This window comes from Drosophila elegans, unplaced genomic scaffold (assembly GCF_018152505.1).
Source record: "Drosophila elegans isolate 14027-0461.03 unplaced genomic scaffold, ASM1815250v1 contig_783, whole genome shotgun sequence".
Taxonomy (NCBI): Eukaryota; Metazoa; Arthropoda; class Insecta; order Diptera; family Drosophilidae; genus Drosophila; species Drosophila elegans.
In genome coordinates this window covers 22,282-47,892 of record NW_024546136.1, presented here as the reverse complement: position 1 = coordinate 47,892, position 25,611 = coordinate 22,282, and the positions used below count along the sequence as shown (strand labels likewise).

At 38.3% G+C, this 25,611-nt stretch overlaps 1 protein-coding gene across 1 annotated transcript in view; it reads right to left on the bottom strand.

Annotated features, from left to right (window-relative positions):
* Positions 1 to 4,440: 4,440 nt before the first annotated feature.
* Positions 4,441 to 25,611, bottom strand: part of LOC108134774 (DEAD-box helicase Dbp80) — a gene marked incomplete at its 5' end in the record, with an annotated part of 42,207 nt that continues 21,036 nt past the window's right edge. The window contains 3 exons of the mRNA XM_041710130.1: positions 4,441 to 4,575; positions 6,765 to 6,934; positions 6,996 to 7,158. Coding sequence (XP_041566064.1) covers positions 4,441 to 4,575; positions 6,765 to 6,934; positions 6,996 to 7,158 — 468 coding nt within the window. The remainder of the gene's footprint in view (positions 4,576 to 6,764; positions 6,935 to 6,995; positions 7,159 to 25,611) is intronic.

The following is a 25,611-nucleotide window of genomic DNA, read 5'->3' as shown; positions in this document are numbered from 1 at the left end:
GCGACGAGTATAAATGCTGGCCCGTGTCATGGCGAGCAACTCAGCCATTCTCTCTGTGGACTTTGTAAGCCCGCTACCCCCAATGGTCGATACGCTTGCCGAAACTCTGTGCTTCGGGTTTTCATGATGTGTTCTCCGCAAATGGTAGAGTTGATCGCACTCCGGAAGCTACCGCCACGCAGAGGTGCCAGAACATACCCGGGCGAGTGGGCATTCTTGTGGTTCGTGTGCGACTATGGAAACCAAGTTCCGGCCGGACCTAAAGGACCACTTTGCCACAGAAGAGGGACAATCTGGTTACGGCTTTGAAACATTTGTCCACCAAAACGTCATCTCCTGCCGCAAACGCCGGTTGCGCATCAACCGGTTCAGCGGGGTGGCATCGCATTTATCACTCAGGAACGGGAATCACGCCGCCTGCGATGCTGTGAATATGACGAACTCATTATAGACATTACAACCTACGAAGGCGCGAATGGAGACCAACGCTCAGGGAGTCAAGTATGGCTACGACAAAAACCCTTATCAAAAGCGGCCAAGGAATTCTGAGCGGCAAACTTGCTCAAATATGACGACCACTTATACGAAGGTTAGAACCTCGAACTTGGTGCTCTTGCAGAGCACAGGAGATCGACGGCGGCGAATCGCCAACATATCTCAGCTCAAAACCATACCGTGAAGCGGAAACCCTGGCATGTTCGACGACAAAGCATGGCCGGGCCGAGCAATCGGGTACGGTAAGCAATAGGAGCTGCAGAGTAGCTTTAAGAACCATTTATTACTTGCTTATGTAACAGGTTAACATTAACGAGTCTTTGTGTTAGCTACCCCGTCAGGTGAGGGATGGAAATCAAGAGGAAGGTGGCCGCGGGAGCCGGATCTCTCAGATTCGTCGACACCATTCAGGGACGACGGCCGCCTCTATATGGCGCAACCATGCCTAGAAGGCAAGTACGCGACAATCCTCATAGTCTGTAATTTTATAGTCTTAAGAGACATATCATGAAGCATAATAAATATTAAGTTGAAATGATCAAAGAATAATATTAAGTTATAGTTAAAAAAATGAGAACTTGAGTGGCATCACCAACTGATATTTGAGTGTAGACATGGGAAATACTAGGAAGACAAGGAAAATACTAGAGGGGGATAATATCAGAGCATCCGGGTCGGTCTCAGGGATCGCGGGACGATCAAGACGTATCATCCGAACACGGCGGCTAAACGCGGAATCGGAAAACGGGACCTTACTGCGTCTCCCGATGGTCGGAAACTCCGAGGCATCTAAGCTACCTGCGAGTCAGCCACGCATCCGCGCTAAGAAAGTTTTCTTCGGTAACGCGGGTCGAGTGCGGACCTAGGAAAAGATCCAGTGTTTTCAAGGTTAGCGTAATTAGCTTCATCCTTCGTTAAAGGAGGTCGGTGAAGCGGACTCCCGTTGGAAATACAGAAGGAAAATAAAAAAAAAAGGATATGAGGAAATTAAATTCCTCACTTGTGGTTTTTATTCGTAGCTTCCGTAGTTTCCCTCTCCCGAGTGATTGCGACCAGCGCGTGGACACCATTCCCAACTGCTCCTGTACCCTAGTTCCCCTTCTCCCGAAGTGATTGCGACCTGCGCGGGACACCATCCCGATAGGTCCATGACCCCTAGTTTGCCTCTCCCTTAGTGATTGCGGCCTGCGCGTGGACACCATTCCCGACTGGACTATTTCCCTAGTTCCCCTCCTCCTGTAGTTTTAACGGCCCGCGCGTGGACAAAATTCCCGACTTGTCTGTTTCCCTAGTTCCTCTCTCCCGTAGTAGTTGGTCTTGTGCGTGAAACCCTTTACCCCCGTCGCCGTCCACCTGACGAACTCTATCTGGCGTGGCCTCGCACGTAGGTCCAGCCCGGTAAATTTTTTTCATCTCTGCGGCGAAACAAGAGACTCCGACTTCAGTGATTTATAAATTTCTTGTTAAGGACTTCTGGATCCGACTGAGATCTGAACCCCGGCCAGAGAGCATCCTTACAATACTCTAATTTAATATTAGAGGAATATAATTTTTAGTTAATCTACTTGGTGCAGTAAGGACGGCCTACCAAGCCGGGGGTTATCAATTTCACCACGTATAGGGTTATAGATTAAGACAGTAACAAGCATCGTTCTGAGGTTGGCTGGGGAGGGTAAATTAATTAATAGTATTCTACAGAATAAGAAGGTAAAAAGTAAACAAGTTTTTTTTACTAATTCAATGCGGTCAATATATACCTATTTCATAATGCGGACTCCAGATGGGATTACTCCAGAATCGGACGAACTAGCGAAATATAAAAAGTCTTGGCGACATAGGGATCCTCGAACTCCAAGATCGTTTACAAGAGCAGTCTTTAAGAGGATGAATCGTGTATTTTGGATTGAAAAGCTATAAAGTCATCACCTTACATTTATCGTATAGCCGTTTAAATTTTGTAAACTATACCGGCCCCATTTTTGAAAGTGATTTAGATCGAATTGTAAATGTGGGATTTTGCATTTTTAAAAGGGAACCCTTTAAGTCCTGACACTCAGCTATCTTTTAGATCCATCTTGGTAGTAAAGATGGTGGATCCTGTTTGACATGGACTGGGGGACCTAGAGAGGAACATCGACGCCCCTGTCCAGATCGGTTATGATCATTAAATCGTCTTTACCGACCGACCGAACATCCCGTCTATAACTTCCCGAATCCTTTCCAATCTGGGAGTATTTAGTCGGAGAGAACGACCCATCCGAGCGCCGAACTAGAAAAACTTCACCGAGAACCCCTATTAATTATATCCATTGTATAAACTAAATTACTAGTAGTAGTTGATTATTTATAATAATCAAGGCATGGTTTATAACCGTCATCCGAAATATAAATGTTTGTTTACACTGATATATTCCAATATTTTTATAAATCAAAAACGTAAAAGATTCAACGTAACTCGACTTTACAAGATTAAATGTAATTATTGAGTATAATTTGTCAGTAGCATAAAGCATGGTGCAGGATGGAAGAGAGTTTGGTACAATCTTTGCCGTTTAGGTACTATGCCAATTCATTATTAGGGAGGGAACGCGTTTGAAAAGGACAATCCTTAATTCCGACAAAATTAGACAAGTGTCGATATAGTGAGCGACATTTTAAATTGCTCGAAGGCTTCGAAGGCTGTATTTCCAATTTTTCTTCTCAGTCTTATTCTTTGGGAATGGGAGGTAGACTCATTTGTCTCGCACCCTGAATACCGCAAGCTATACGACCTCTGGAAACAGTGACGTTAAATTATGTATTCATTTACAGGTCGCTGAAACCAATATAAAATCAGAAGGGGAAGAACAGTCCCAAACACTTTCGCAATATTCTTAAATTGCTAATAAATTGTAAGCACTTTCAAATCAGCAAGTCTGCTGAGAAAACCGGAATACTTTTTAACAGACAATGCACTTAGGTTTCACACACTTTTGAAATAGAATAGTAATGGCAGCCCGATTTCCGCGGAGGGAATTCAAAAATACTAAAACAGATAGTTTTAGTATTTTAACTGTTCGCTGAATAATTCGAAGCTTTCTTTATAAATTACCTCAAATTCGAGCAAGAAACTTTGAGTAATAAAAAGAGGCATTCAAGGACATATGGTCGACATGCAGACCATGATAAGACCACTCGGCTACTTCCCAAAGGAAACACTGAAATGATAAAGAACAACTGCACACCTTATCTGAGGATCTCCCTGGGAACTTTTTAAGATACATGATCTACAAGCTCTAATGGTCCTGGCTGATGAATATGAAGAACTCAAGAAGGAGCGACATGCAATTATACAAGAAAACAATTTTCGCGAAACAAATCAACAGCACCACAACAAGATGCGAAGAAGACGAAGGACACCAAGCGCCCGTCAAACACGCAAGTGGACTCCGAACAACTATAATTAGAACACGTTATGGAGGCCACCTACTACTAATCGGAGACCACCCAACGCAGCACCGAGAGCCCACAGGACACACACGTACGACGTGTACCCACACGAAGCCCGCTAACGGTGTGGCGGTCACAAACATTGGACACGAGGATGCCGAAACCAGCCGCTACTTTTCTGCTGGATTTGCGCCAGCAAAGAAGTGACAGAATGGAATCTATGTGTCCCACGGGGGCTCAGGGAAACCGTCCTAAAGGCTAATAAAGACTCACCAGCCACTGAACATGTGGAAAGTCGGAAAACGATTGCAAAGCTGGCGGCCCGTTATTACTGGCCAGAAATGCACAGGGATTCCTGAGCACATGTGCGGAAATGCGAAACATGCCTCAACTACAAGCCTAATCTGGCTAGGCCAGATCCCGGTCAAGGGGATAACTAATACAACTATACACTATAATCGCCATCAGATCGACAACTTGACCCTGATAATAGTATCTGGAGTCGGGGCCAACCTATTAGGTTGTTATTGGATCGAACCTCTGGGAATTCGTATCGAAGGAATTCATGGTAAAAAACCATTTGAAGAAGAACTCGATCGTCTGAGCGCAAATGAATTTTAAAACATTCCGAATGGGCCACATCGACGGTTCCTGTTGTTAAAAAGGATGGATCAACCAACCACATTGCCATCGAATTACGGCCATAAACACGCTTTTTGCATCAATAAAGTGTATTGCATCAATAGCGCAAGTTTATCAGCAACTGGTAGTTGCCGTATTTCGAAGAGAATTGCCGTATTTCGACGATATTGTGGTCATGGGAAAGTTTGACGAGGACTTATCAGTCAGACTTATCGACGTCCTTTCTATTTCATCTAGGCATACGGCCCTCGGTAGACAAGGTCAAGTCCATACACTCCTTACCAGCGCCAACATATAAGAAGCACTTACAAGCCTTCCTGGACTCGCTAGTTTGTGTCATTCATGTTTTCTCTTACAATGCTACCATTGCAGAGCCATTGCATCGCCTTCTGAATAAAAGTTCTTCAAGGAAATGGTCGCAGCAGCATCATGAGCCTTTCACCAAGTTAAAAAAGGTCACCGTTTCGACCAAACAGCTTACCAAGGTGGACCTTTTAATGATTGAATGGGCAGCCAAACCTATTGTGAGCGCACATTCACGCGCATCATCCCAGAATTGTCAAAATGAAAGCATTATCAAGGAACTACATTTGGTGGATAAATATCGGGTATCGATTGCACAGTTATGCGCTGCAAAGCTTGTTAAGAAACACGAAATGAGCCACATAGATAAGAAGTAAGCTTGTGGGAATCCATTAAAATACCTTGGTCCCGTTTCCATGTTGAATTCGCAGGACCGTTTTTTTGGTCGTTGATTCTTGTTCCAAGTTCCTCGAGATTTGCGTTCTTTCGCCTGCTTTTTTCTACTCATGGAATTCCAGACGAGCTTGTTTCGGATAACTGAACTGCTTTTACATCCGATGAGTTTAAAATATTTATGAGCCATAACCTTATTCGCCATATCCGATCGGCACTTTCACCCAGCAACGAATGGCCAAGCTGAGCGAATGGTCCAATGCACATAGGTTTTCTTAAAAAGATGGAGCGAGATACTGACTTTAATCTAGCCCTGGCCCGATATCTGCTCAGCCAACATTGCACACCACACTCGACTACGGGGCATTTGCCAGCAGAGCTGCTCCTCAAGCGGGAGCTCAAACTACTCGAGCGGCCGTAAATGGATTGAAGGTCGTGTATTTGAGCAGACTAAACCCATATCATACGCGGTAAATCTCGAGGATAGCAGTGTAGTTTGACGTCATCTAGACCAGCTTCGAGCTTGCGAGCCTACTACTCCGTCTACGTCTGTCGACAAATCTGTTCCCGATCCACACCCAACATTGCCGTTTTCGCCAATGCGATCTTTGGAAACGATTCAAGTGGAAGATCAAGACGACATCGACAACCCCCACAATACTATGACCCATCTGGGTGTCAGGGGGGTATTGTGTATGCGTAAGTCGGTAGTTGTTCCCTATTTACTCTTCTCTCTATCGTCAGTCCATACGCAGTCGTCAACCAATGCAGATCTAACTGCAGCAGAAGTCAGGCCTTCCACAGGCACACGTCATCACATACTACTATTATCATATCATAATAATAAACAATTTAATATATGCTTGCGCATACATAAAAGAAACCATAAGAGTGCAGAAGCTGCACGCTTAGAACTTTCGAGACAGAGAGAGAGAGAGAGTGGGAGTTTAGAAAGCGGGAGATCAAGAGAGCGGGAGTGTAATGCAGAAAGCGCCTGCAAGTCTAGCACCAAAAACAATACTACGGCGTGGACAGACAAAGCACAAAAAAAAAACAGCTAAAATTTTAAATACACAGAAAAGAAAACAAAAAGTTTAAATAAATTGTTAATATAGATCACTATAGCGAACGGTTATATTAAAGTTTTTATTAATTGACCGAGTAGTAAAAAATGTTGTTATATCTCACAGCTGGGTTATTACAAAAACAATAAAAGTTCGGAGCGCACAAAAAAAACACGACCGTTCGCTTTGCAAGTCAAACGAAGTCTGTCTCTAACGGCTCTAACGGATCTAACTTGCCTTACTGTAAAAATGTTACAGTGCACTCTTTAATAACTACACTGTGCAACAAGTCGAGGTCGGTGAAATAATACATTGGTGCGTTTCTATAGGTCTAATAAATCTCGGTGTGCTGACCACAACCTCATCCTTGGATTTTGTTTTATTTTGAAAAAAATCAAATACCTTTATCTGTAAGGTCACAAGTCAGTTTTTTTTTACCGTACCACCCTTGGCACTCAGACGCTTTCCAATAGTTGCAGAATTAAAGTACATACCAAATCGTCCGGTGCGGCCTATTCGATGTAAATATGTTTCGCAGTCAGCGTTGCCTCGCACATCCACCGGCAAATCAAAGTTGACGACAATTGTAACTTGCTCAATGTCAATGCCTTAAATTAAGATAAGTATTCAACGTATTAACATGTTTAATTTTAATATTATCCAAAATACCTCTTGATAAAACATTTGTGGTTATAAGTACTTTTTCAAGACCAGAACGGAAACGATCCAAAACAGCAAGTCTTTGCTCAACTGTCAAATCTCCAGAAAGCACAGCAACAGAATGTCCATCCGAGGTCATTTTTGCTGCAAGCCAAGCAGCAGTTCTGCGCGTCTGTAGACGAAATATCAAATAATATTTAACAAAGTAATTAGTTTTTGATTTTTTTGTTATCTTTGCAACGCAGTGCTATTTATTTATGTGCTGACACATAGGCGATTTTATATATATTATATCATAATGTGAAGTTGGCATACAGCGGTCACTCTGCGGATTCAACTTTTGGTCTAAAAGGGTTTGGAGCAGGAAATGTTAAAATAATCTGTGTGTACAGAAAAAATCGAAATATGTTTTATTTCAAAGTGAATTTATAAACATAAATGGGGCTTTATCAACATTTAAAAATAAGAAATTCCTGCCAATTTCTGTAATTCTCGTTAATAAAGGAGCATACCGCATTCGTTGAAAAGTATAATAAGTAAGAGGAAAGTTGGTTCAGCCCTAAAAGTTTATATATTTTTTTTTTTGGTTTGATAATTAACCGAGTCGATCTCGTAATGTCCTTCTGCGGCACAATATTTTACCAATCGCAAAACTAGAGAAATGGTAGAGGCCAGTTTTTAGGCGGTATATGTATATTCGGTCTGTATAAATAATCACACCCAAAGCATAATTAGTGCTGAAAAGAACTACGAAACGATACGACGTCTTTATTTGTTGAGTTATAACTTCGAACGGTTTTATTTTATTAAGTCTCTGTAAGCAAATAACATTTGTGAGATTGTCATTCTAGTCTTATCTTTGGGCTACGCAGGAGCGCATCTATTTGCTCCTGAGCGGGCGCGGGAGAGCTATAGTTGGACTCCCGCACAAGTGCTTTGTGTAGTGTGGGAAACACCAACAGTGACATTAGTTTGAAGGCTCATGTGGCCTGTACTTACAGATTTCAAGTAGTAACAAATGCTCCCTTGCATGGTTTTGGTAACAGATCGTAAATAATGGGTTTAGATCGATTGACAAAGTGACACAGAACAGAGCTGTGGGATTATTATCTTATTTCTTATAACCCACGGAGTGGCTTGTTTATCCCTAACTTAGAAAACACAGCTAGCCTAATAGCACTTATCGTCAAGGACATTCTGTGACCGCTCATAGGAAGTCGTTTTAGACTTGTGTTGTTTCATTCAAGTGGCTGCAATGTTTGTCTCATATTCCTATATTTATACGTGTTAATGTTTGAACATTCTGCCAAGGGCCAGCAAGATTAGAAGTGTAGTTTTTAAAATTCACATATGAAATAATAAACATTTCGTGATTGAACAATTATATCTGTTATATCTGTTATATGTTATATCTTAAATTAAAAATAAAAAAAATTGTTTATCTTTTTGTTTTAATGAAAGTCAGGTTTAATTAAATCCGTAATTAAAAATAAAACACATTTTTATATATGAAGAACTTACAAAATAAAATTTAAAGAAAAGTTACAATTTTTTTAATTTTTTTTCCGTTTCTACGCAAACTAGTCCCCTCAGTTTTAAAGCAATCTGCATGAAACTTTCCAAAAAGTTGTCTTTCTATTGCAGGTAGTATATAAGTCGGAACGAGCCGGATCGGACGACTATAGCATATAGCTTCCATACGAACAATCGGAAAATAAATTTAAAAAAATTATAACTTTGGTGTTTTTTAATTTTTTTGTTAGTTCTTCGACCTATAGTAATGGTTAAATATTTCGGTTTAAATTTCATCAAAATCGGACGACTGTAGCATATAGCTCCCATAGAAACAATCATAAAAAAAATATAAAAAAATTATAACTTTGGTGTTTTTTAATTTTTTTTTAGTTCTTCGAGTAATGGTTAAATATTTCAGAATTACGGTTTAAATTTCATCAAAATCGGACGACTATTGCATATAGCTCCTAATCGTATAGCTGCTATAGGAACTATCGAATAATTAAGCTGCAAATCATTATAGCTTCAATGTTTTTAAACATACACGCAAGTAAATCATAATTTTAACGTTTTCAAGAGTATTTAGTTTTGAAATAGGTGCAGGGTATTGAACTTCGGCTTGCCGAAGTTTGCTTGCTTTCTTGTTTCATACAAGTTTTCTTTCTTTCAGTACAAAATGTACAAATGAGAAAGGTACAAAATTTGCTACAAGTTGCTAAAACCACAACTCACAAATTAAACCATTTTAAATGAAATAAAGTCGAATGCACCGTTGATGTAGTTTTTATTATATAAAATATTGTTTTATTTATTTTGAAAAAACGGTTTGTTTTGTTTTTCCCTACTAAAATTGATATTTGTTCCTCGAACTATAACTGTTTATAACATGTTTTTTTTCGAAATAGCTGCTGTTATCTTATTCTAAGCCTGATAAAAAACAACCAAAGGTTTAAAAAAATAACGATCTTATATTTCCCTTGCTTTTTGATGTGTTAACAAATACCTACACAACTAAGGTCTTTTTAGCTTTTTGAATATTAAATTCAGCTTCTTTTAATATCCCACAGCTGCCACCACTGCCTACATCTAACAGTCCTTTGAAAGCTAAGCTGTCTAAGATGTTGTTAAAATTTTGTGCTTGACGGCCGAAAAATAAAACGCATAACCTTAAGAATCCACAAAAAATCGAATTTCCAATTAATTTCTGGCATAATTAACTTGTCCGATTAAGTCGGATACCAACAATAAGTTAGAATTAATATGGATTTTTCAATGAATTTTTTTCGAGTTTTTAAGGGTATAGTTTAACAGCCCAAAATTAAAAAAAAAAAGTGTGTGTCTGTCGAGCTCTTGCAGACAAATGACTTATCCAATCCAATTACTCATTATGACAATGTTAAATATTGATCTATTGTTAGTAAAATTTTGTAAAATGCACCAAAGTCGGTTGGCCACAAATCGAGATATAAAATAAAACTTGAAAAGACAGCTGTCAAAAACTTTCTAAATCTTTAAAAATAAAGTGTCCCAAAGAAAAATTTTTAGTGATCCAGGAGTCGTACTCTACCAGAAATTTGTATTTTTGGCTTGGGGGTATTTCGGCTGTAAACTAGTGTTATTTATGAACATAGTTGCGTCTTAATATGGGGGATGGAAAAGTTTGCCCCAAGGGTATCATTGTCAACTAAATGCTATGTATGTTTAGCGAAACCTTCCGAAATTAATAATTTAGATACCATTTTTCGAATTTGGTTTATCTTTACTGGGTCATAAATACGTTTTGTTAAATACTTTTTGCACATTTCGTACAAATTGGAAATAAAAATGTGTCTAGTTAAAGATCCAGATAATAAGTTAGAATATGAGTTCAATATGAATTTCGAGAAAAATGGGTGTAAAGGACTTCCCAAAGATGGCGGTTGAGGATCATCCAACGACGAAAAAATTTCTGTAGATTCTTTTTTACGGAGGTTATAATGGAGGGTGAGGGGGAGAGGTTGTTATATATGGGATACGGCTCCAATATTCTATGTTTTCTACCATATTGCTCAGATCACTTTATATATAAATTATGTTTTAGTTGTGCAGCCTCGCACTGTCCCTTGCCGCTGTCCGTGAGGGTGAAGAGTTGCGATCCAATTGCCACCGTGGCTGGTCCGGGGGAAGGGGTGAAGACGTAATTGCCACCGTGGCTGGCTGCTCATATGAATGTGCCGGGCGGTTGCCAATGGCTTACGAAGACTACGTTGGGAGTAACTGACTCCGTTGCTAACGGCCCTTAAGGCTCGGTAACCAATTTCAATTAATAGAATAAGTGTTGACGGCCACTGACGGAGTTTTACATTCAAGCCAATGCTCTTTATTAAATGTCCAAATTAAAACTGAAAACATATATGACTTTACGTAAGCTATGCTCGGCCGGCAAGCCGACCGCTCGTGCAGCAAAGTGCTGACACTAGCAAAATCAACATAACTCACCATACCGTGCACCGCCAAGAACCAGGTACGGCCCCTAAAGATGTTTATGCTGATTTTGCAACTAAACACTAGGGTGATCCAATAATCACCCAAGATCTGTATCGACTTATGATTACTCCTTAACAGTGTTAACATATATAAGGGTGTCAAAAAGTCCTGCGGTATTTTAATTGAATTTTCAATTATTCATAAAATTAGTAACAATCAAGCGATTTAAGTCAAATAGTCGCCGTTTTGTTCAACGACTAGTTACCAACGATGTGCCAACTTCATAATGCCCCTCTTATAGGCCTCTTTTGTGGCCAACTTCCGACTACCAAGCTCTTTCGCCATGGATAGAAACTGGTGGTATTCCCTTGGTGCATGCAAAGGAATTTCCCAACCGAGTTATCGGAACTCACCAAAGATGTGTATGGCCTGGCAGTATTGGTCCGAATTGAGCGTGTGGCTATAGGGGGAGCAGCTCATAGTGGATGGTTCCCTCCCAGTCCCACCGGCCACACAGCAGAACCTTCCTTGCCGTCAATCCGAGCTTGACCACCGCCTGGGCCGCTTCACCACGCTACGACCACGACCGTTTGCGCTTCATGTTATAGTAAGTGACCCAATTTTCATTGTCAGTTACCATCCGCTTCAGAAACGGGTCAATACAGCAAATATTCTGCGTAAATTCGAGTGGCACACACATATCGAAGCTTAATTCTGAATCCAAGGTTTGATGCCTCATGCCCAACTCTTGGCCAATGCTCGGCTGCTACTATGCCGGTCTCTCTCGACCAATCCAGAGATTTTGTCGCAATTTTCGACGACAGGCCTTCCGGAGCGTGGCCCATCCTCGATCACCTTTACACAAGAACGAAAACGTTGAAACTATCGTTGTGCGGTGCAAATGGAAACTGTATCGGGTCCATAAACAGCAAAAATATCAACAAGCTGGAGAATGACCCGTTGCGATGAATACAAATAGAACTACGCAATACTTTTTAGACACCCCTACATTTAAGCACTGTAATATTAATAACATAATGAAGACACATTTATCAAAAAAAACTAAAACTAAGTACGGTGCAAATATGTTGCAATTTTAGTTTTCAAAAAAGAAATAGAGGTTAAAATGGTCCTCTGGGAGAACTAGAGGGTCAATTCTAGATCAGTAGGAGAAGACCAAGATATATCTGAGAGATTAAAATCACCCAAACTCAGAAAGAAGAGAAACCAAGAACAAATTTAATAGCAGACAAATAATTGGGGTAATCAGGCTGAATTTTCTCCGATGCAAGACTGGAGTTAACAGCAGATAAATCCTTTTCCGACACTGAATTTAAAGAAGCGTCCGTTCTAGTTGACTCGGTTTTTTACGTTACGTTACTCACTTAGCAGTTTTTTATTACTAATTGTTGATAGAACCTCATAAAGCCAATCATCTCAAGTTCCATTACCCTGCAGGACTCACATGACCACTTGAGCCAAGACCGCAGGTCAATGTGATCCCTAACTCTACCAAAAATCCCGCACATTTAGCATACATGTTTGTATCGCAGACCCAGCACAAGGTTAATATATCTTTTGATGTAGTTGGAAGCTGGCAATCTTTTTACTTTATTTATAATAAGAATTAGAAGCAATAATGTAAATTATTGCGCAAAAAAAAAGATTAATAAATAAATACCTCAGTCAGTTTGACACTGGGATCAAATGAAAACACAAAAATTTTACACACAAAAACACAAAAGTAAAAAAAACGCGTGTTTGTTTCCCGCTGACCAAGACGGAAAAGTAATGCAGCGGGCTATGCAGCAGATGCGAAGTACAAGGTTAGCACACTGCCCATAGCGCTGCCGTCCATTCTGCTCGTTGCTGCCGACGTCGGGCTTCTGCCCGGCTTTCTTGGAGAACATTTAAGATAGCATTAGTTAGTTCTTAACAGACTCGAAAGGAATCCAAACGGATTCCCGGATAATTTTAATAACAATAAACGGGAATAATTCCATAAATAAAACTATAGTTATCCAAACGGATTTCTAATTAATGTCAATTAACGAACGGGAGTAATTCCAATAAATAAAGATTATTAATTCTAACGAAATATAGTCTTGTATTTACTTAGATAAAGCTAATTTATGCCAACATTTCAAAAAATTTGATTTCATGAACTTTTGACATTTTTTTAAAGACGCAATTTTATGAAATATTTAATAAAAAGTGAAAAAATCAAATAAGAAGAGATGCAGACAAAAGCAATTTGTGTATAATTTCGAAAATGTTCACCGGACCGAAGTTAAATTTTCTCTGTGTATTCTTAAATATAAATACATTGAGAAAATGAATTAAAAAAAAAACAATTTTTTTTTAAGTTTAACTGTTTACAACTCCTTTGCTTTAGTTTTCGGTTTTAAGTATAGACTTAATTTAAAGGAGAGGCAGTTTTAAAGACTAATGTAGTCTAAAAGTGTGCTATCTTAACCTTTTCATAGGAAAATTAAAATACGTTCACAAAATATGTATGACGTCATCATAAAGCAAAAATTATTATTGGGTCGATTATTTTAATAATATTACCGTCGCGTTAAAAGATGGCATTTTACAAAGATGATAAATACCACTTAATATTTTTAGTCGTTTGATTTTTTTCTTGATTTTTTAGTATCTTATACTAAAATGTGTATTAGGTCCGCTTTCTACTTTTTTTTCTAAAGACAAAACATGCAAACATTTTAAATAATAAAAAGTATCATATTTTAAGACAATAGGCTTTATTGCAGCTCCTGAGCCTTACTGGAAGAGAAATACCAGAAAAATAGCTTTCTGGCCAAAGTGCGATCGAAAGAAAATGTGTTGACAAGTGACAAGCAGTTTCAACATATAGTTTGGAGGAAAAATCCTTTGGCTATTCGATGTTGTGTGAGTCTGTGCAACTATCATTTCCTAGAGTTAAGTTATAGAATCCGACTCTTACGTCAATGATATTTTGACTGGCGCTGCCAGCGTAGAGGAGCTAAATGCCATTAGGTTTGGATTGTCTCATATTCTTCAAACTGAAAGATTTTAACTTCAAAAGTGGTTATTTAACATCAATATCAATTGCCTTTAAGTTTTAAACTGACACTGCTGACATGGGTCTCGAGACACAAAACGGAACATACTACCAGTGACTTGAAAGTTTAACAAGTCCTACAATAATTAAAGGAAAAATCCTATTGCTGGAACTTTGGCTTTATAAGTTAGACGTAGAGGATTTGATTCCGATGCATTCTGAAACAACATGAAATTTATTAAAATTTAAACATTCTCAATTGGATAAGATATATTTTCTGCGGTTTGTGTATACCGATCTCCGATGGGAGCTTATGTTGCTTAAATCTTTAATCGTAGCAAAGCTGCAAAGGAATGAACATGATCGTTGTTGACTTCAATTCCCGAATTAGCGTAGCAATTAAGCACTCCCATAGGCTTGAGTTATGTTTTCTCAACTTCTTCCAAATCTATGTCAAGACCCTAACAAAGGTTATTGGAAATGATCGTGTCCATCTTCTTTGTGGACATTCGTTTCGAATAGTGTAGCGGTGATTAAAGAAAAAATAAAGTTTTTGATACAGACCAAATGCTTTACTAAATTCAGAGTAAAGGACGTCGGACGTCTGTTTAAAAATTATTTTTAAAGCTATAAAGTGAACTCCATAAGGCTAGTTGTGATTGATCTCCTTTTCATAAATCCATTAAACCGTGATCTCCTTTTCATAAATCCGTGAAGACACGGAGAAAACACTGATTTACAAAGGTGAGAAGACAATATTTTCAAAAAGCTTTGAAATAGCCAATAACTTAGATATACACCTTTCTTTCGAAATATGTGGAAGTTGGAAGGTTTCATGTGATATGGTGGGCAATTTAAAAGAATTTAGCTCAGAGCTTTTGCACAATATATAAGCACGCAGCCAGGAATTCCATTGACCCTGGTAAATAAACAGACTTAACACATTGAAGATCTAATAGCAGAGAACTGTCGTTTAAAGTGTGACAGAAAACAAAGTTCGACTTGGAAATGGTGTAAGAATTAGGCTGCGTCGAGGTACATTAGCTTGTTCGAAAAAAAAGCCAAATAAATTGGCTTTTGCTTGATCTGTAGTTGTAGTCGTGTTTTCAAAAGATGGCGAGGAAAGATTAGATTTAGGTTTACGCTTAGTGTTAATCATGTTAAAAACTGCTTAGAGTCCTGGGAGAACTAGACCCTTCAATGGTTAATTTTAAAAACACTAAGCATTAAGCACGGTGTATCTTGACCAATCTCTTAATAATCTAGAAAAAACAGGTTCAGTGGACTTTACGTTTCTAAGGTGTGTCAGTTTTTTGCCAAACCAAAGTGGTTTGTTAGAACACACAAAATAAAAAATGCTAAGGGCATCAGCCAGTGTATTTCTTAAGTACAGATTGGATTAATTAGAGGTCAGAAATAATATTATTTTGCCTCAGAAAGTCTTGCTTGCGAAACAAACACTTCTTAAACTTTTCTTATTTTTCTTCTATTACGGAACCCGTGCCGATTGTTACATCGATTGTAGAATAAAATTGATCTTCAGGTTGTGTAAGTGGTCCTATTCTGAACAGAAACACGTTGTTACAAAGCACAGAACTATTAAGCGATTTATTTAATTACGAACACGGTTTACTTGGGATAAAGACAAATCAAGCAACCCTTCAATAATATCATGTTGTGCTATATATAGTAAGACTTTCATTTTTCTTCTGTGGACCAAGTAACTCCTTTCTAAAATGTGAGTGTTTATGTAGCCCTATATATCAATAATCAATAATAATAAACAAAATATAATGTACGTCACTGCAAATTCTATTCAAAATATTAAAATTAGTTCTTGCTAAACCAAAAAGTTTACCTCTTTTGACTAGTGCATTTATTTTAAGTTATATTGTAATTTTAGAAGATTATTTATAATTATTTGATATGGGGGGGCATATGACTCAGAATAATATCCTGTTTTTTTGTAAGATTTATTTTACACTGTGATAATAATCCGCGTTGCACAGTCGTGTACAGAAATTGGTCACATTTTTCACATTGATAAGTTGCATTCTGAAAAAATTCTCTTATCGAAGAAGAAATTCAAGCTTTCGAGATATTTTTGCTAATTCATCAATGACTTCGTCTGCTGTGATTATATGCAGCTGATGCAGCGCCGCGGCACGCAGTAAACTGAGAGGCACTGTGACTGACTGAGGTATCACTTGGAGGTCCGTTAGAAGCGCTGGAGTTATCATATTTTCCACGAACCCTCCTGATGAACAACAAACCGGCAGGCAGACGCCAAAACTGCGTAAATCCTGGGAAACGCAGCGACCGCTGGCAATCTAAAAGATTCAAGGAAGAATTTGTCGGTTGACAAGAAGTCAACAGTATTGAACATAACTCGGGCATTCGAAACTTTAATATGCTGTACTGCACAGCCATCGCGTTAAAATGTGTTTCAATTTTGAGATTATATCATCTTATAATTCTCAGACCCAAGGGGGGGGGATTGATACCCCGATCCCCCCTATCTACGCTACTGTCACTATTTACGGCAGTACCTGAAGATCGGGTGCAAGCTATCCAACCCGTGAGACCAGGCCGGTTATGGCTATTATAAACAATATTTTCAAACTCTGCATTTTAATTTGTCTTTGCCTTTGGCTTTGAGGACCGATCTTGGTTCCCCAGCTAAGTTAAACAAATCAAAATTAAGGTAAACATCAGCTTTCCTTTGATGCCCAATCAATTGCGCCTTTTGCGTTAAGAGTTCCGACCAAATTGTATCGGTCATCATAATAGAATTTCACAATGAGATGCAACAGTTTCTTGTTAAGCTTTAAAGCTAGACATAAATTGAAGTTCTAAAGCTAAAATAGAAAAGCTCATGGACGAGGATCATTCGATCAGATTAAGAAATGAAAAGTCAGTCATATTTTGATCGAGACCGCGATCGGTTTACAAGTATTTAAAACTGTCTTGCATTAATTGAGTATTAAGAATAAACGTTTAACACCCGAGTATTAAAATAAAAAAAAAAAATTTTAACTGGCGACCAACGTAGGCCGGGTCAAAAAAAGATCCAAAAATTGTTTAATGAAAAATAACTCATTTTTAGTGGACAAATTAAAAAATTCTACAAAAGACACAACAAAGTCACAGTCGTTAACAGCAATTACATGGAAATTAATAAATGAAAATAAAGGTGAATATTAAACGAAAAAAATACAAGAACACAAAATAAGTAAAACAACGGACAAAATAAAATAAGTTTAAAAGAAAACGCAAAAAATTATTAAAAAACCAGAAACGCATTTAACTAAAAAATTTTAACAAACAGGAACTACCAATAACGAAAACTCAACACGCTGAAACAAGAAAAACTATAGAAGGAAGAAAGGGCATTCTCTAGCCATCAATCTTCGCTGAATCCAGGAAAGAATATCAACCCACAACCTCACAGAAGGAAGACCCCATCGGAACAGTCTCGTGAGGAATTAATTAACAATAATTAAATATTTAGGATTATAATATAAGATCAGGATATTGAGATTAAAACTTTAATAAAAACAGTAAGATAGATTCGCGATTTAATAACTAATATTAAGAAACAATCTGGAATAATATAATAAATAGCTATGGTGAATTAAATTTAACAATGGCAACCGGAAGTTCAGCACAGGCGGTTTAAAAGTGGATTTAATAAAAATATTAATAAATGTTTAATTGAATGAAGTGAGCAGGAAAATATAAGGTTTAGAAGAAAGGTTAGTCACAGATGCAAACACTGTGGAGGATTATAAAATACAAGCAATCGACCCAATTATAAAATGCGATACAACACTTGAAGTGGTAAAATCTTTACCAAAATTCACCAGGGAACCAACACAATATGTAGGTTAGAAGGAAGCTGCAGAAACTGTAATGAGTCTTTATAAAATTCAAAGTGAACAATATTTTATCGCCTTAACAATTTTACGAAATAATATTATGTTGCTCTTACCAATAATGGCATCTTTTTTAAACTTTCAAGCAATCTTATCTAGATTGGACTTTATATATAGCGATAAACGACCAATACATATTCTCGAGTCAGGACTAAGTATCCTCAGGCAGGGACAAATGACAGTTACTGAAAACTATTACGAAAAACAGTCAACTATTATCGCTTTTACGCTGGTCCTTCGTATTACCAATACAGTTCTTTGGATCTCGTCACAGTCAGCATTTGGAAAGGTGCATACATCGGGTTGTTTAGGACCTTGGTCCCTTGACTGTCGGAAAAACTGTGGCCAATTTATCCATTCTTTAGGGCTTGGAAATGAATTTCGTGGCCATATTTGTTAAATACAGCTTCGTTGGAACCCAATGCCAATTACTGGCATTCGTAGTCTCCATGTTTTCTCCAACATGGTGCATTAAAAAGACGTAAAAATTCGAGGATCCTTCAGTCCGTCCAATATATGTTTTCATCAGTCATTATGTTACATGTGTTACTGACTTTCTGAGATAAGCGCGCGCCAGTCAAAGCGGCGAGTAGATTTATTCGGGGTATGGGAAGTGGCTTAAGAGATGCCACTTTGCTTTTTGCTGCGACCAATGATTAAGTGATGTAATTCCCCTATCGTAGGTTGCATATCCGAACTCCCTGGCGTCCACAAAGGTGTGTAGTTCGATGAAGACTGCTATATGGAGTAATGGCGTGTAATGTCGTGGGACCTGAACTGTTGCGGCTTGGGAAAGCAAACCTTTCCACTTTTCCCAAATAAAAGCTGAGGTACCGGTAAAACGTTGTCCCATCTTATTCCTGTGCGCCAAATTTCTTGTAGCAGAATTTTGATGCCTATGGTGAAACAGAGTAAAAATCCCAAAGGGTTTGGTTGGCATTACTTCTTCAGAAAGGACCTTTCTTTTCATTCGTGTAAATTTGAAAAAATACTTAAAAATTTCAGTTTATGGTTCCCAAAACATACCAAGGACTTTCTCTGCATCTCCGAGCTCCTTGGCCGGTTCTAGGGTAATCGAGTCACCCAGCAAATGCTTCAGAACTTCGGGGGAGTTAGACGCCCAATTCCTTACATTGAAGCCTAATGCGGCGTGTATGTCCCGAACCTCTAAAGAAACCATGATTGCTTTGTTTCGTCGGCCAGACTGTCTATGAAGTCGTCGACATATTGTGCTTCAGTAATAGCTGCAAAGGCTCGTTCACTCTTCAGTTTATACTCCTCCGCTTTCTTATCTAGCTCGTAATGAGCAATGCATGGAGCGCAGGATATGCCAAAAGTCATTGCTTTCATTACAAATATTCTTGGGGCTCTGGTTTCTTTGTTAAACAATATAAATCGCTGAGCGTGCAAATCTTCTTCCTGGATACGAATTTGGTGGAACATTTCCGCAATGTCACCGCAAACTCCTTTTTTTCCAACCCGGAACGCCATCAAAACTTCAGTAAGGTGATGCAAAAGGTCGGGAACCGTGATCATGCAATCGTTCACTGACTTTCCATGAGATTTAGCTGCTGAGTCCCATACAAGCCTAACCTATTCTGGATATTTGGGTTGTGAGTGATAAATATCGGAAGGTACCAAATGCTCATGCTCATTTCGGACAGTCCAATCTTTTCACCGCGCTTTTATAGCTTTGTCTTGGTAAAATGGGGCTGTTGTGACGCCATAGGAGACCAACTTAATAGTGGCCATCAACTGTTGTGCAAGTACTATCCAATATATGTAGGGCCTTTTCGTCATCGATTGAACGAAAAGTGCTTGGAGACACAGGCTAGTGTAACGCCATAGGAGACCAACTTAATAGTGGCCATCAACTTTTGTGCAAGTGTTATCCAATATATGTAGAGCCTTTTCGTCATCGATGGAACGAAAATTCCTTGGAGTCACAGGCTTAACATGAAAGCTCTCTTTATCGGTTTTATCGATTTCTTCCCAATTACATTGACAGTGGTGCATAGATTATGCGGTCTTGGCGTTGCCGGCGCCTTGTAGTACCCAACCGAGTGTACACTTCGACGCAATGGGATCGCACCAATTTCCTTCTCGTAATTTGCGAGGCACAGCAAACTTCCAATTATTTGTGCCAATCAGAAGCATTGGTTCAGCACTTGAATAAGACTTTAAGGGTATTTCCTTTAGGTGCGGGTATTTGGCGGTTAACTTACTTACGTTGACAGTCAATTTTGGTAGACCAAGTTTATGACTGTGTGAACGTTATTTATCCAGTATGTTTTTTGGAGGTCTGCTCCTGAGATTTGAATGTTAAAGCGCACAAAGTTACTTTCCATTCTAGGGGTTTGATTAGCCAACTGTATTTCATTCACATCCTCCGATCCCACACAGCCTAGTTGAGAAGCAGCTTCTTCCATGGACTTTAAGGCACTTAAAGCAGAGTCGATTGTCACGAACAATTAGCTGCTTTTCCTCATAGGGGAGATTACGAAACCCTTCGCACTGTGCGATTTGATGCTGTGTACTTTGGCATTTGAAGCAAGGCGTATTCTCAGAGCTGTTAGCGTTTGGAGGTTCATCCGATTCGGTGTGTTGTGGCCGTCCGGTGTTGTAGCTGGTGTGAGCGTGTAAGTTATTTGGTTTTAAGAACAGCGTTGAAACCACAGTGGAAGCTGCTTCGGCGATCTTGTATAAACTATCACTAACAGCCTTTACTTTTCCAATGGATCCGTCTTTTGGGTGAATTGCACAAGACAATTTATATTGATTTGGGAGCCTGTCAACTAACTCCTTTACAAGTATAACGTTGTTGATGCTAGCATCGAGTTTGCATGCTTCCATCGTAGCGCAGATTTTGTTGTCCAGCCTGTCCTTGTTTATAGATATTCTTCTCGCTTTGTAGAATCCAAAATTTGATCAGGGCGGCCAAAAAACGTCTTTAATGTGCTTTAATTGGGCGTTTGAATAATTTAAACTCGTTTTGTCAATCTCGACCTCAGCTACGTTGATTTGCTACAAGTTGTTTTTCACGATCTGCATCGGATCCGGATAGCCTTTTAATTGTTTTTTAGGAGCTACTGAGATAATTTCTAGGCCCTGTGCGGCTGCACTTTGCGGTACCTTACTGGTGTTGTCTACATCTTTAATAGCGTTGTTGGATGTAATTTACTCGCAAGTAGTGCAGGCCCAGCCTTTAAGGTTATCGTCACTTTCCTCGCGCACGCAAGTAAAATGATAACAAGTTTTGCAAGTTTCACATTGCACCCAAATAATATCGTTATCGCGATTGAACATTTTCGTATTCTTGTAATCGATTTCACAATTGATCTTTTCTTTGACCTGTTGGGGGAATGTATTTACTTACATAAGCTATGCCTTACTCACAGCTTTAGTGGTCAGTTGGTTTCAGTTAGTTTTATCATTAAAGCGATAAACATCTAGACGGCATCATGTGTTCAAAAATTCTTTTCTGCGGACCTGTCTTGCTCTTATCTTCGCAGTTAAATTTCGATCAGTAGTGAATTGTAGTAGTAGTAGTAGTAGTGAATATGTGAATTTTGTATGTATACGAGTAAAACTGCACTGTGTCTTTCGCTCTGTTACTGCGGAACTGTACTGTTCTTATATATAGTCAGTAGCAAGCTAATGATTTTTTTGCATACGCGGAACTTAATTGCTCGATACGCATATAGAAGTTTAATTTTTCTTCTTTTCACATACACACTATACTTAAAATACGTATATTAAGTTTTTTTAAAGAATGTTACAGACGGCCATTAAAACGAAGCTTCTAACAGCATTTGATTTAAAACGATGGTTTATTAAATATTCAAAATTTATTCAAATTTATTCAGTTTTAAAAACCTTTTCTCGTCTCGAGGCTCGTGATGCAGCTGCCTCTCTGCGTACTAGTTGCCTCTCTGCGTGGATGCACATCGATTGATATAAAAATGTATTTTTCATTCCATCGAGATTCGATAATTTATTAGAAAATATTTATAAACATTAAAATTATAATTAAATTTCAAGTTGCTGTACTGGGGCGGTAACAGGTATACTAAATTAAAGCAGGGGTGCTCAAAACTTCCTTTAGGCAGTGCATTTACTAACACAATTAAAACAACACTCGCACACAAGTAACGGAGTCAGTGAAGAGTCAAGAATAAAAAACAATTTGACGATAAAAAAAAATAAAATTGTTGTTGCCTTGCCTCGTTCTTATCAGAAACGAATTGGACCATAAGGAAGAAACGAAAAATTGTTAGTGTATAGCAAATTGTGCAAGCTAATATATTGCCTAAGCATTTTGCATTTACAAAAGCAATTGTGCTTATTGTGCATTATAGGCGTGAGCCTATTTATTTATGTATTGGTTCCACTGCGCATTCAGACCATTCCAGACTTCTTTATCCTTCTAGAAACAATTACCTTTTTTATTTGTTCCAAACTTTTTCGTAAAGATGAAAGATGACGGAATTGTTCAAGAAAATAAAGAAAATCCATATACTTTAAAAATAGCGGAGATGAATCGACTTTTGATAATGGTTTATATACGATCAGTTCTAAAGACATGTAAGTTTGTAATGTAATTTATTGTAATAAAGTAATGATTTAATATTTCTGAATTACGGTTTAAATGTTATTAATATCGACTCCAACAAGAAAAACAGGAAACAAAATTTAAAATAATATATCTTAGTTGCTTTTAAATTAAATGTAGATGTTTATATTGATTTAGTTAAGGTTTTTTTATTTCTGCATTACGGTTTTAATTTTATGCAAATTTGACGCATGTTTACGCATAAATTGAAATGTAGTTGATTTAAAGGTTTTTGATTTTCTGACATTTTCCCCGCCAAGCTGGTGATTCATAATTTCAGCTAAACGTCATACCCAGGCAGCGTTAGCTGGTTTGAACTGAGAATAATGTCCGTTTTTGTTGTTTAATAACTTTCGAAGCATTCACGCTGAAAATCTATTTATATTCCAAAAGTTGAGGAATCTCAAGAGCTATTAACGTGAAAAGTTAAACAAAAATCGAAAATAACAGTGTTTAAAAATTTCAAAGTAAAAAAAAGTTAATTATTTTTTTACTTTTTTATTTAGAGCTATTATGTTAAGGCAACGTGATTAGCATTTGACAATGCCTTTTTAGTATAGAAGTTATACCCGCGGAAAGTCCAGCTGTTTTAAGCGATTACCCGCTAAATTAGCTAGCGAGATTCCAGAATTCTAAAACATGTCCTTAATGGATGATCGATGGAGAAAACTTTTGTATTTTTAAAATATACAAAAAAAACATTTTTTTAATTACTTTTGAACGGAGCATCGGATCCAAGCAAACTGTGTTTAAAAATATAATATTTTACCAATAAATTCCACTTAAAAACATTTTTAGTATTTCACTTACACCGCCCTTTCTCCCAATCAACCAATCAATTTTCCTAAACTCCTTCATTTACCGATACCTTTCAATTGGTTATTACTCGTTACTCGTTACACGTTCTTGGTGCGCATCGTCACTACCTGTTCAGTCGTACAGTGATTCCCACCAAAATCAATCGGAGTTTAGGTGGCGAACAACATTGCCGACACTAGAAGCTAAGAGCGTGCAGCAGGCCCACCCCCTTCTAACAGTTAATTTGTTCTGTCTGCCGAGTAGCGGCAGATTTGCGGCAGATCTGCGGCAGAGGACTTAATAACTCTATAACTTCAAAAATAATACCTCGATTTTAAAACGACATTCCCGAAACACACGCACAGATAGCAGATGTTTAACATGTCTCAGAGTGACATGACAGACTTTGGCGCTTCTACATAGGGTCAAATTCTCTCCAATTTTCAAAGCCGCGTGCATTCCTTTTCTGTGTCATTGTAGTGAGCATGGGCACCTCTTAGTTGCGCAGAGTAAAAAGCAATCGGTTTCTCCTTACCTTCATTGTCCTCCTGAAACAATACAGCTTCGGTTCCGCTTTGTCTAGCGTCGCATTATATAAAGAAACGTCGTTTGTGTCGACCGATAGATATTACCGAAACACACACACACAGAGTCCAATAGCTAAGGTCAAACAACTTTCAGAGTTACGTCTGTCGCGATTTGTGGGCTTTAGAGTTGGCGTGGCAACATTACTAGAATCTGCATTCTAAGCTTTATAGTTTTCAAGATGTCGACGTTCGTACGAACAGTCAGACGGACAGTTGGACAGACGGACGGACATACTTTTCGACAAAAGCAGAAGTCGCAGTCGAAGCAAATGCAAAAATCAAAAAGCGACAAAAATCAGAAAGTAGCTAAAGTCGCTGTTTTTTTTGTTTCATTGCTGCTTTGCTGTTTTTTACGTTTATGAGCGTAAGTCAGAGCTGCGGCAAGTATCAACTTTCGGAGGTCGTTGGAATTCGCAGTCGACTTTTGCCCAACACAAAAAAAGTTATTAGTTATTATTATTCTGAAACAAACTGACAAAAAGATACGGAAAAATGTTCATTTTGAGATGTACAAAACAAATATTTTTTTAAATTTGCGTTAGCGAGGTAAAGATCTACAATGATCTACAGTGAAGTTGAGACAACTCACCAAGTCGGGGCTATCTATCTCACCACGTAAAAGGTTATAAGTAAAGACAGTATCACGCACCGTTCTACGGTTGGCTAAAGTGAATAAATTAATTAATAGCAGTCTACCACTACTCCAAGAGCGTAGTGGTGGTTGAACTCCGTTTCATATATCCTATTTGACACGGAGATATAACTGGTTTACAAAGGTGCTGCAAATATGGAGTTATAATATTTTCAAAAAAAACTTGGAATAGCCGACCAAATAGATATACAATTTTTGGTATTCATTTTACTAACCATCGTGTAAAGAGGAAGAACAAATGACTTTTTCTTTGCACAGAGCTTCTGCGCAATACCTAAGCACGCAGCCAGAAATTCCATCGGACCCTGGCGAATAGACTAAGATCTAACAAGAGGGAAGTTTCGTTTAAGGTGGGGCAGACAATTACTTGGAAACGGTGTAACAAAAAAACTGCGTTAATTTAGCTGAGGTAGAATAAGTTGTTTAAAAAACAAAATCGTCTATTGCCTTATCTGTAGTTGCTGTCATGTTTTCGAAGGATAGCGAGAAATGATAAATATTAGATTTACGCTTTGTGTTAACAAAGTTATAAAACTGCTTAGGGTCCTGCGAAACCGGAAGCCTACAGCGGTTTTAATAATTTGTATAACACTGAGCATTGGGCACGGTAAATTTTAATTGAGCACTTTAAAATTAAGAAAAAAAAGATTGAGATAAGCTTTTTGCTAAACCAAGGTAGTTTGTTGGAGATAGACGGATAGTACCACGGAACACAAGAATTAACAAAGTATTTTTATTAAAGCCATTATATTTCATGACTAGAGACCGAAGCAATCGAAGCCAGATATAACTGATTACTTTTAGAAAATGACTTAATAGTGGGGTTAAAACTGCGAGTAATGCGAGGAGAGCAACTCATCTTTAGCGAAAACTATCTGTATCTACTCTGAAACTATAAGACTATAAGCTTGTTATGCTGTCTTTAGAGTGGCACATGAACGACGTCATCTCGTTCACAACATTAAAACCAACGACACAACAGAACTCTTTTGCCCTGTAAAGTCAACGCACTTA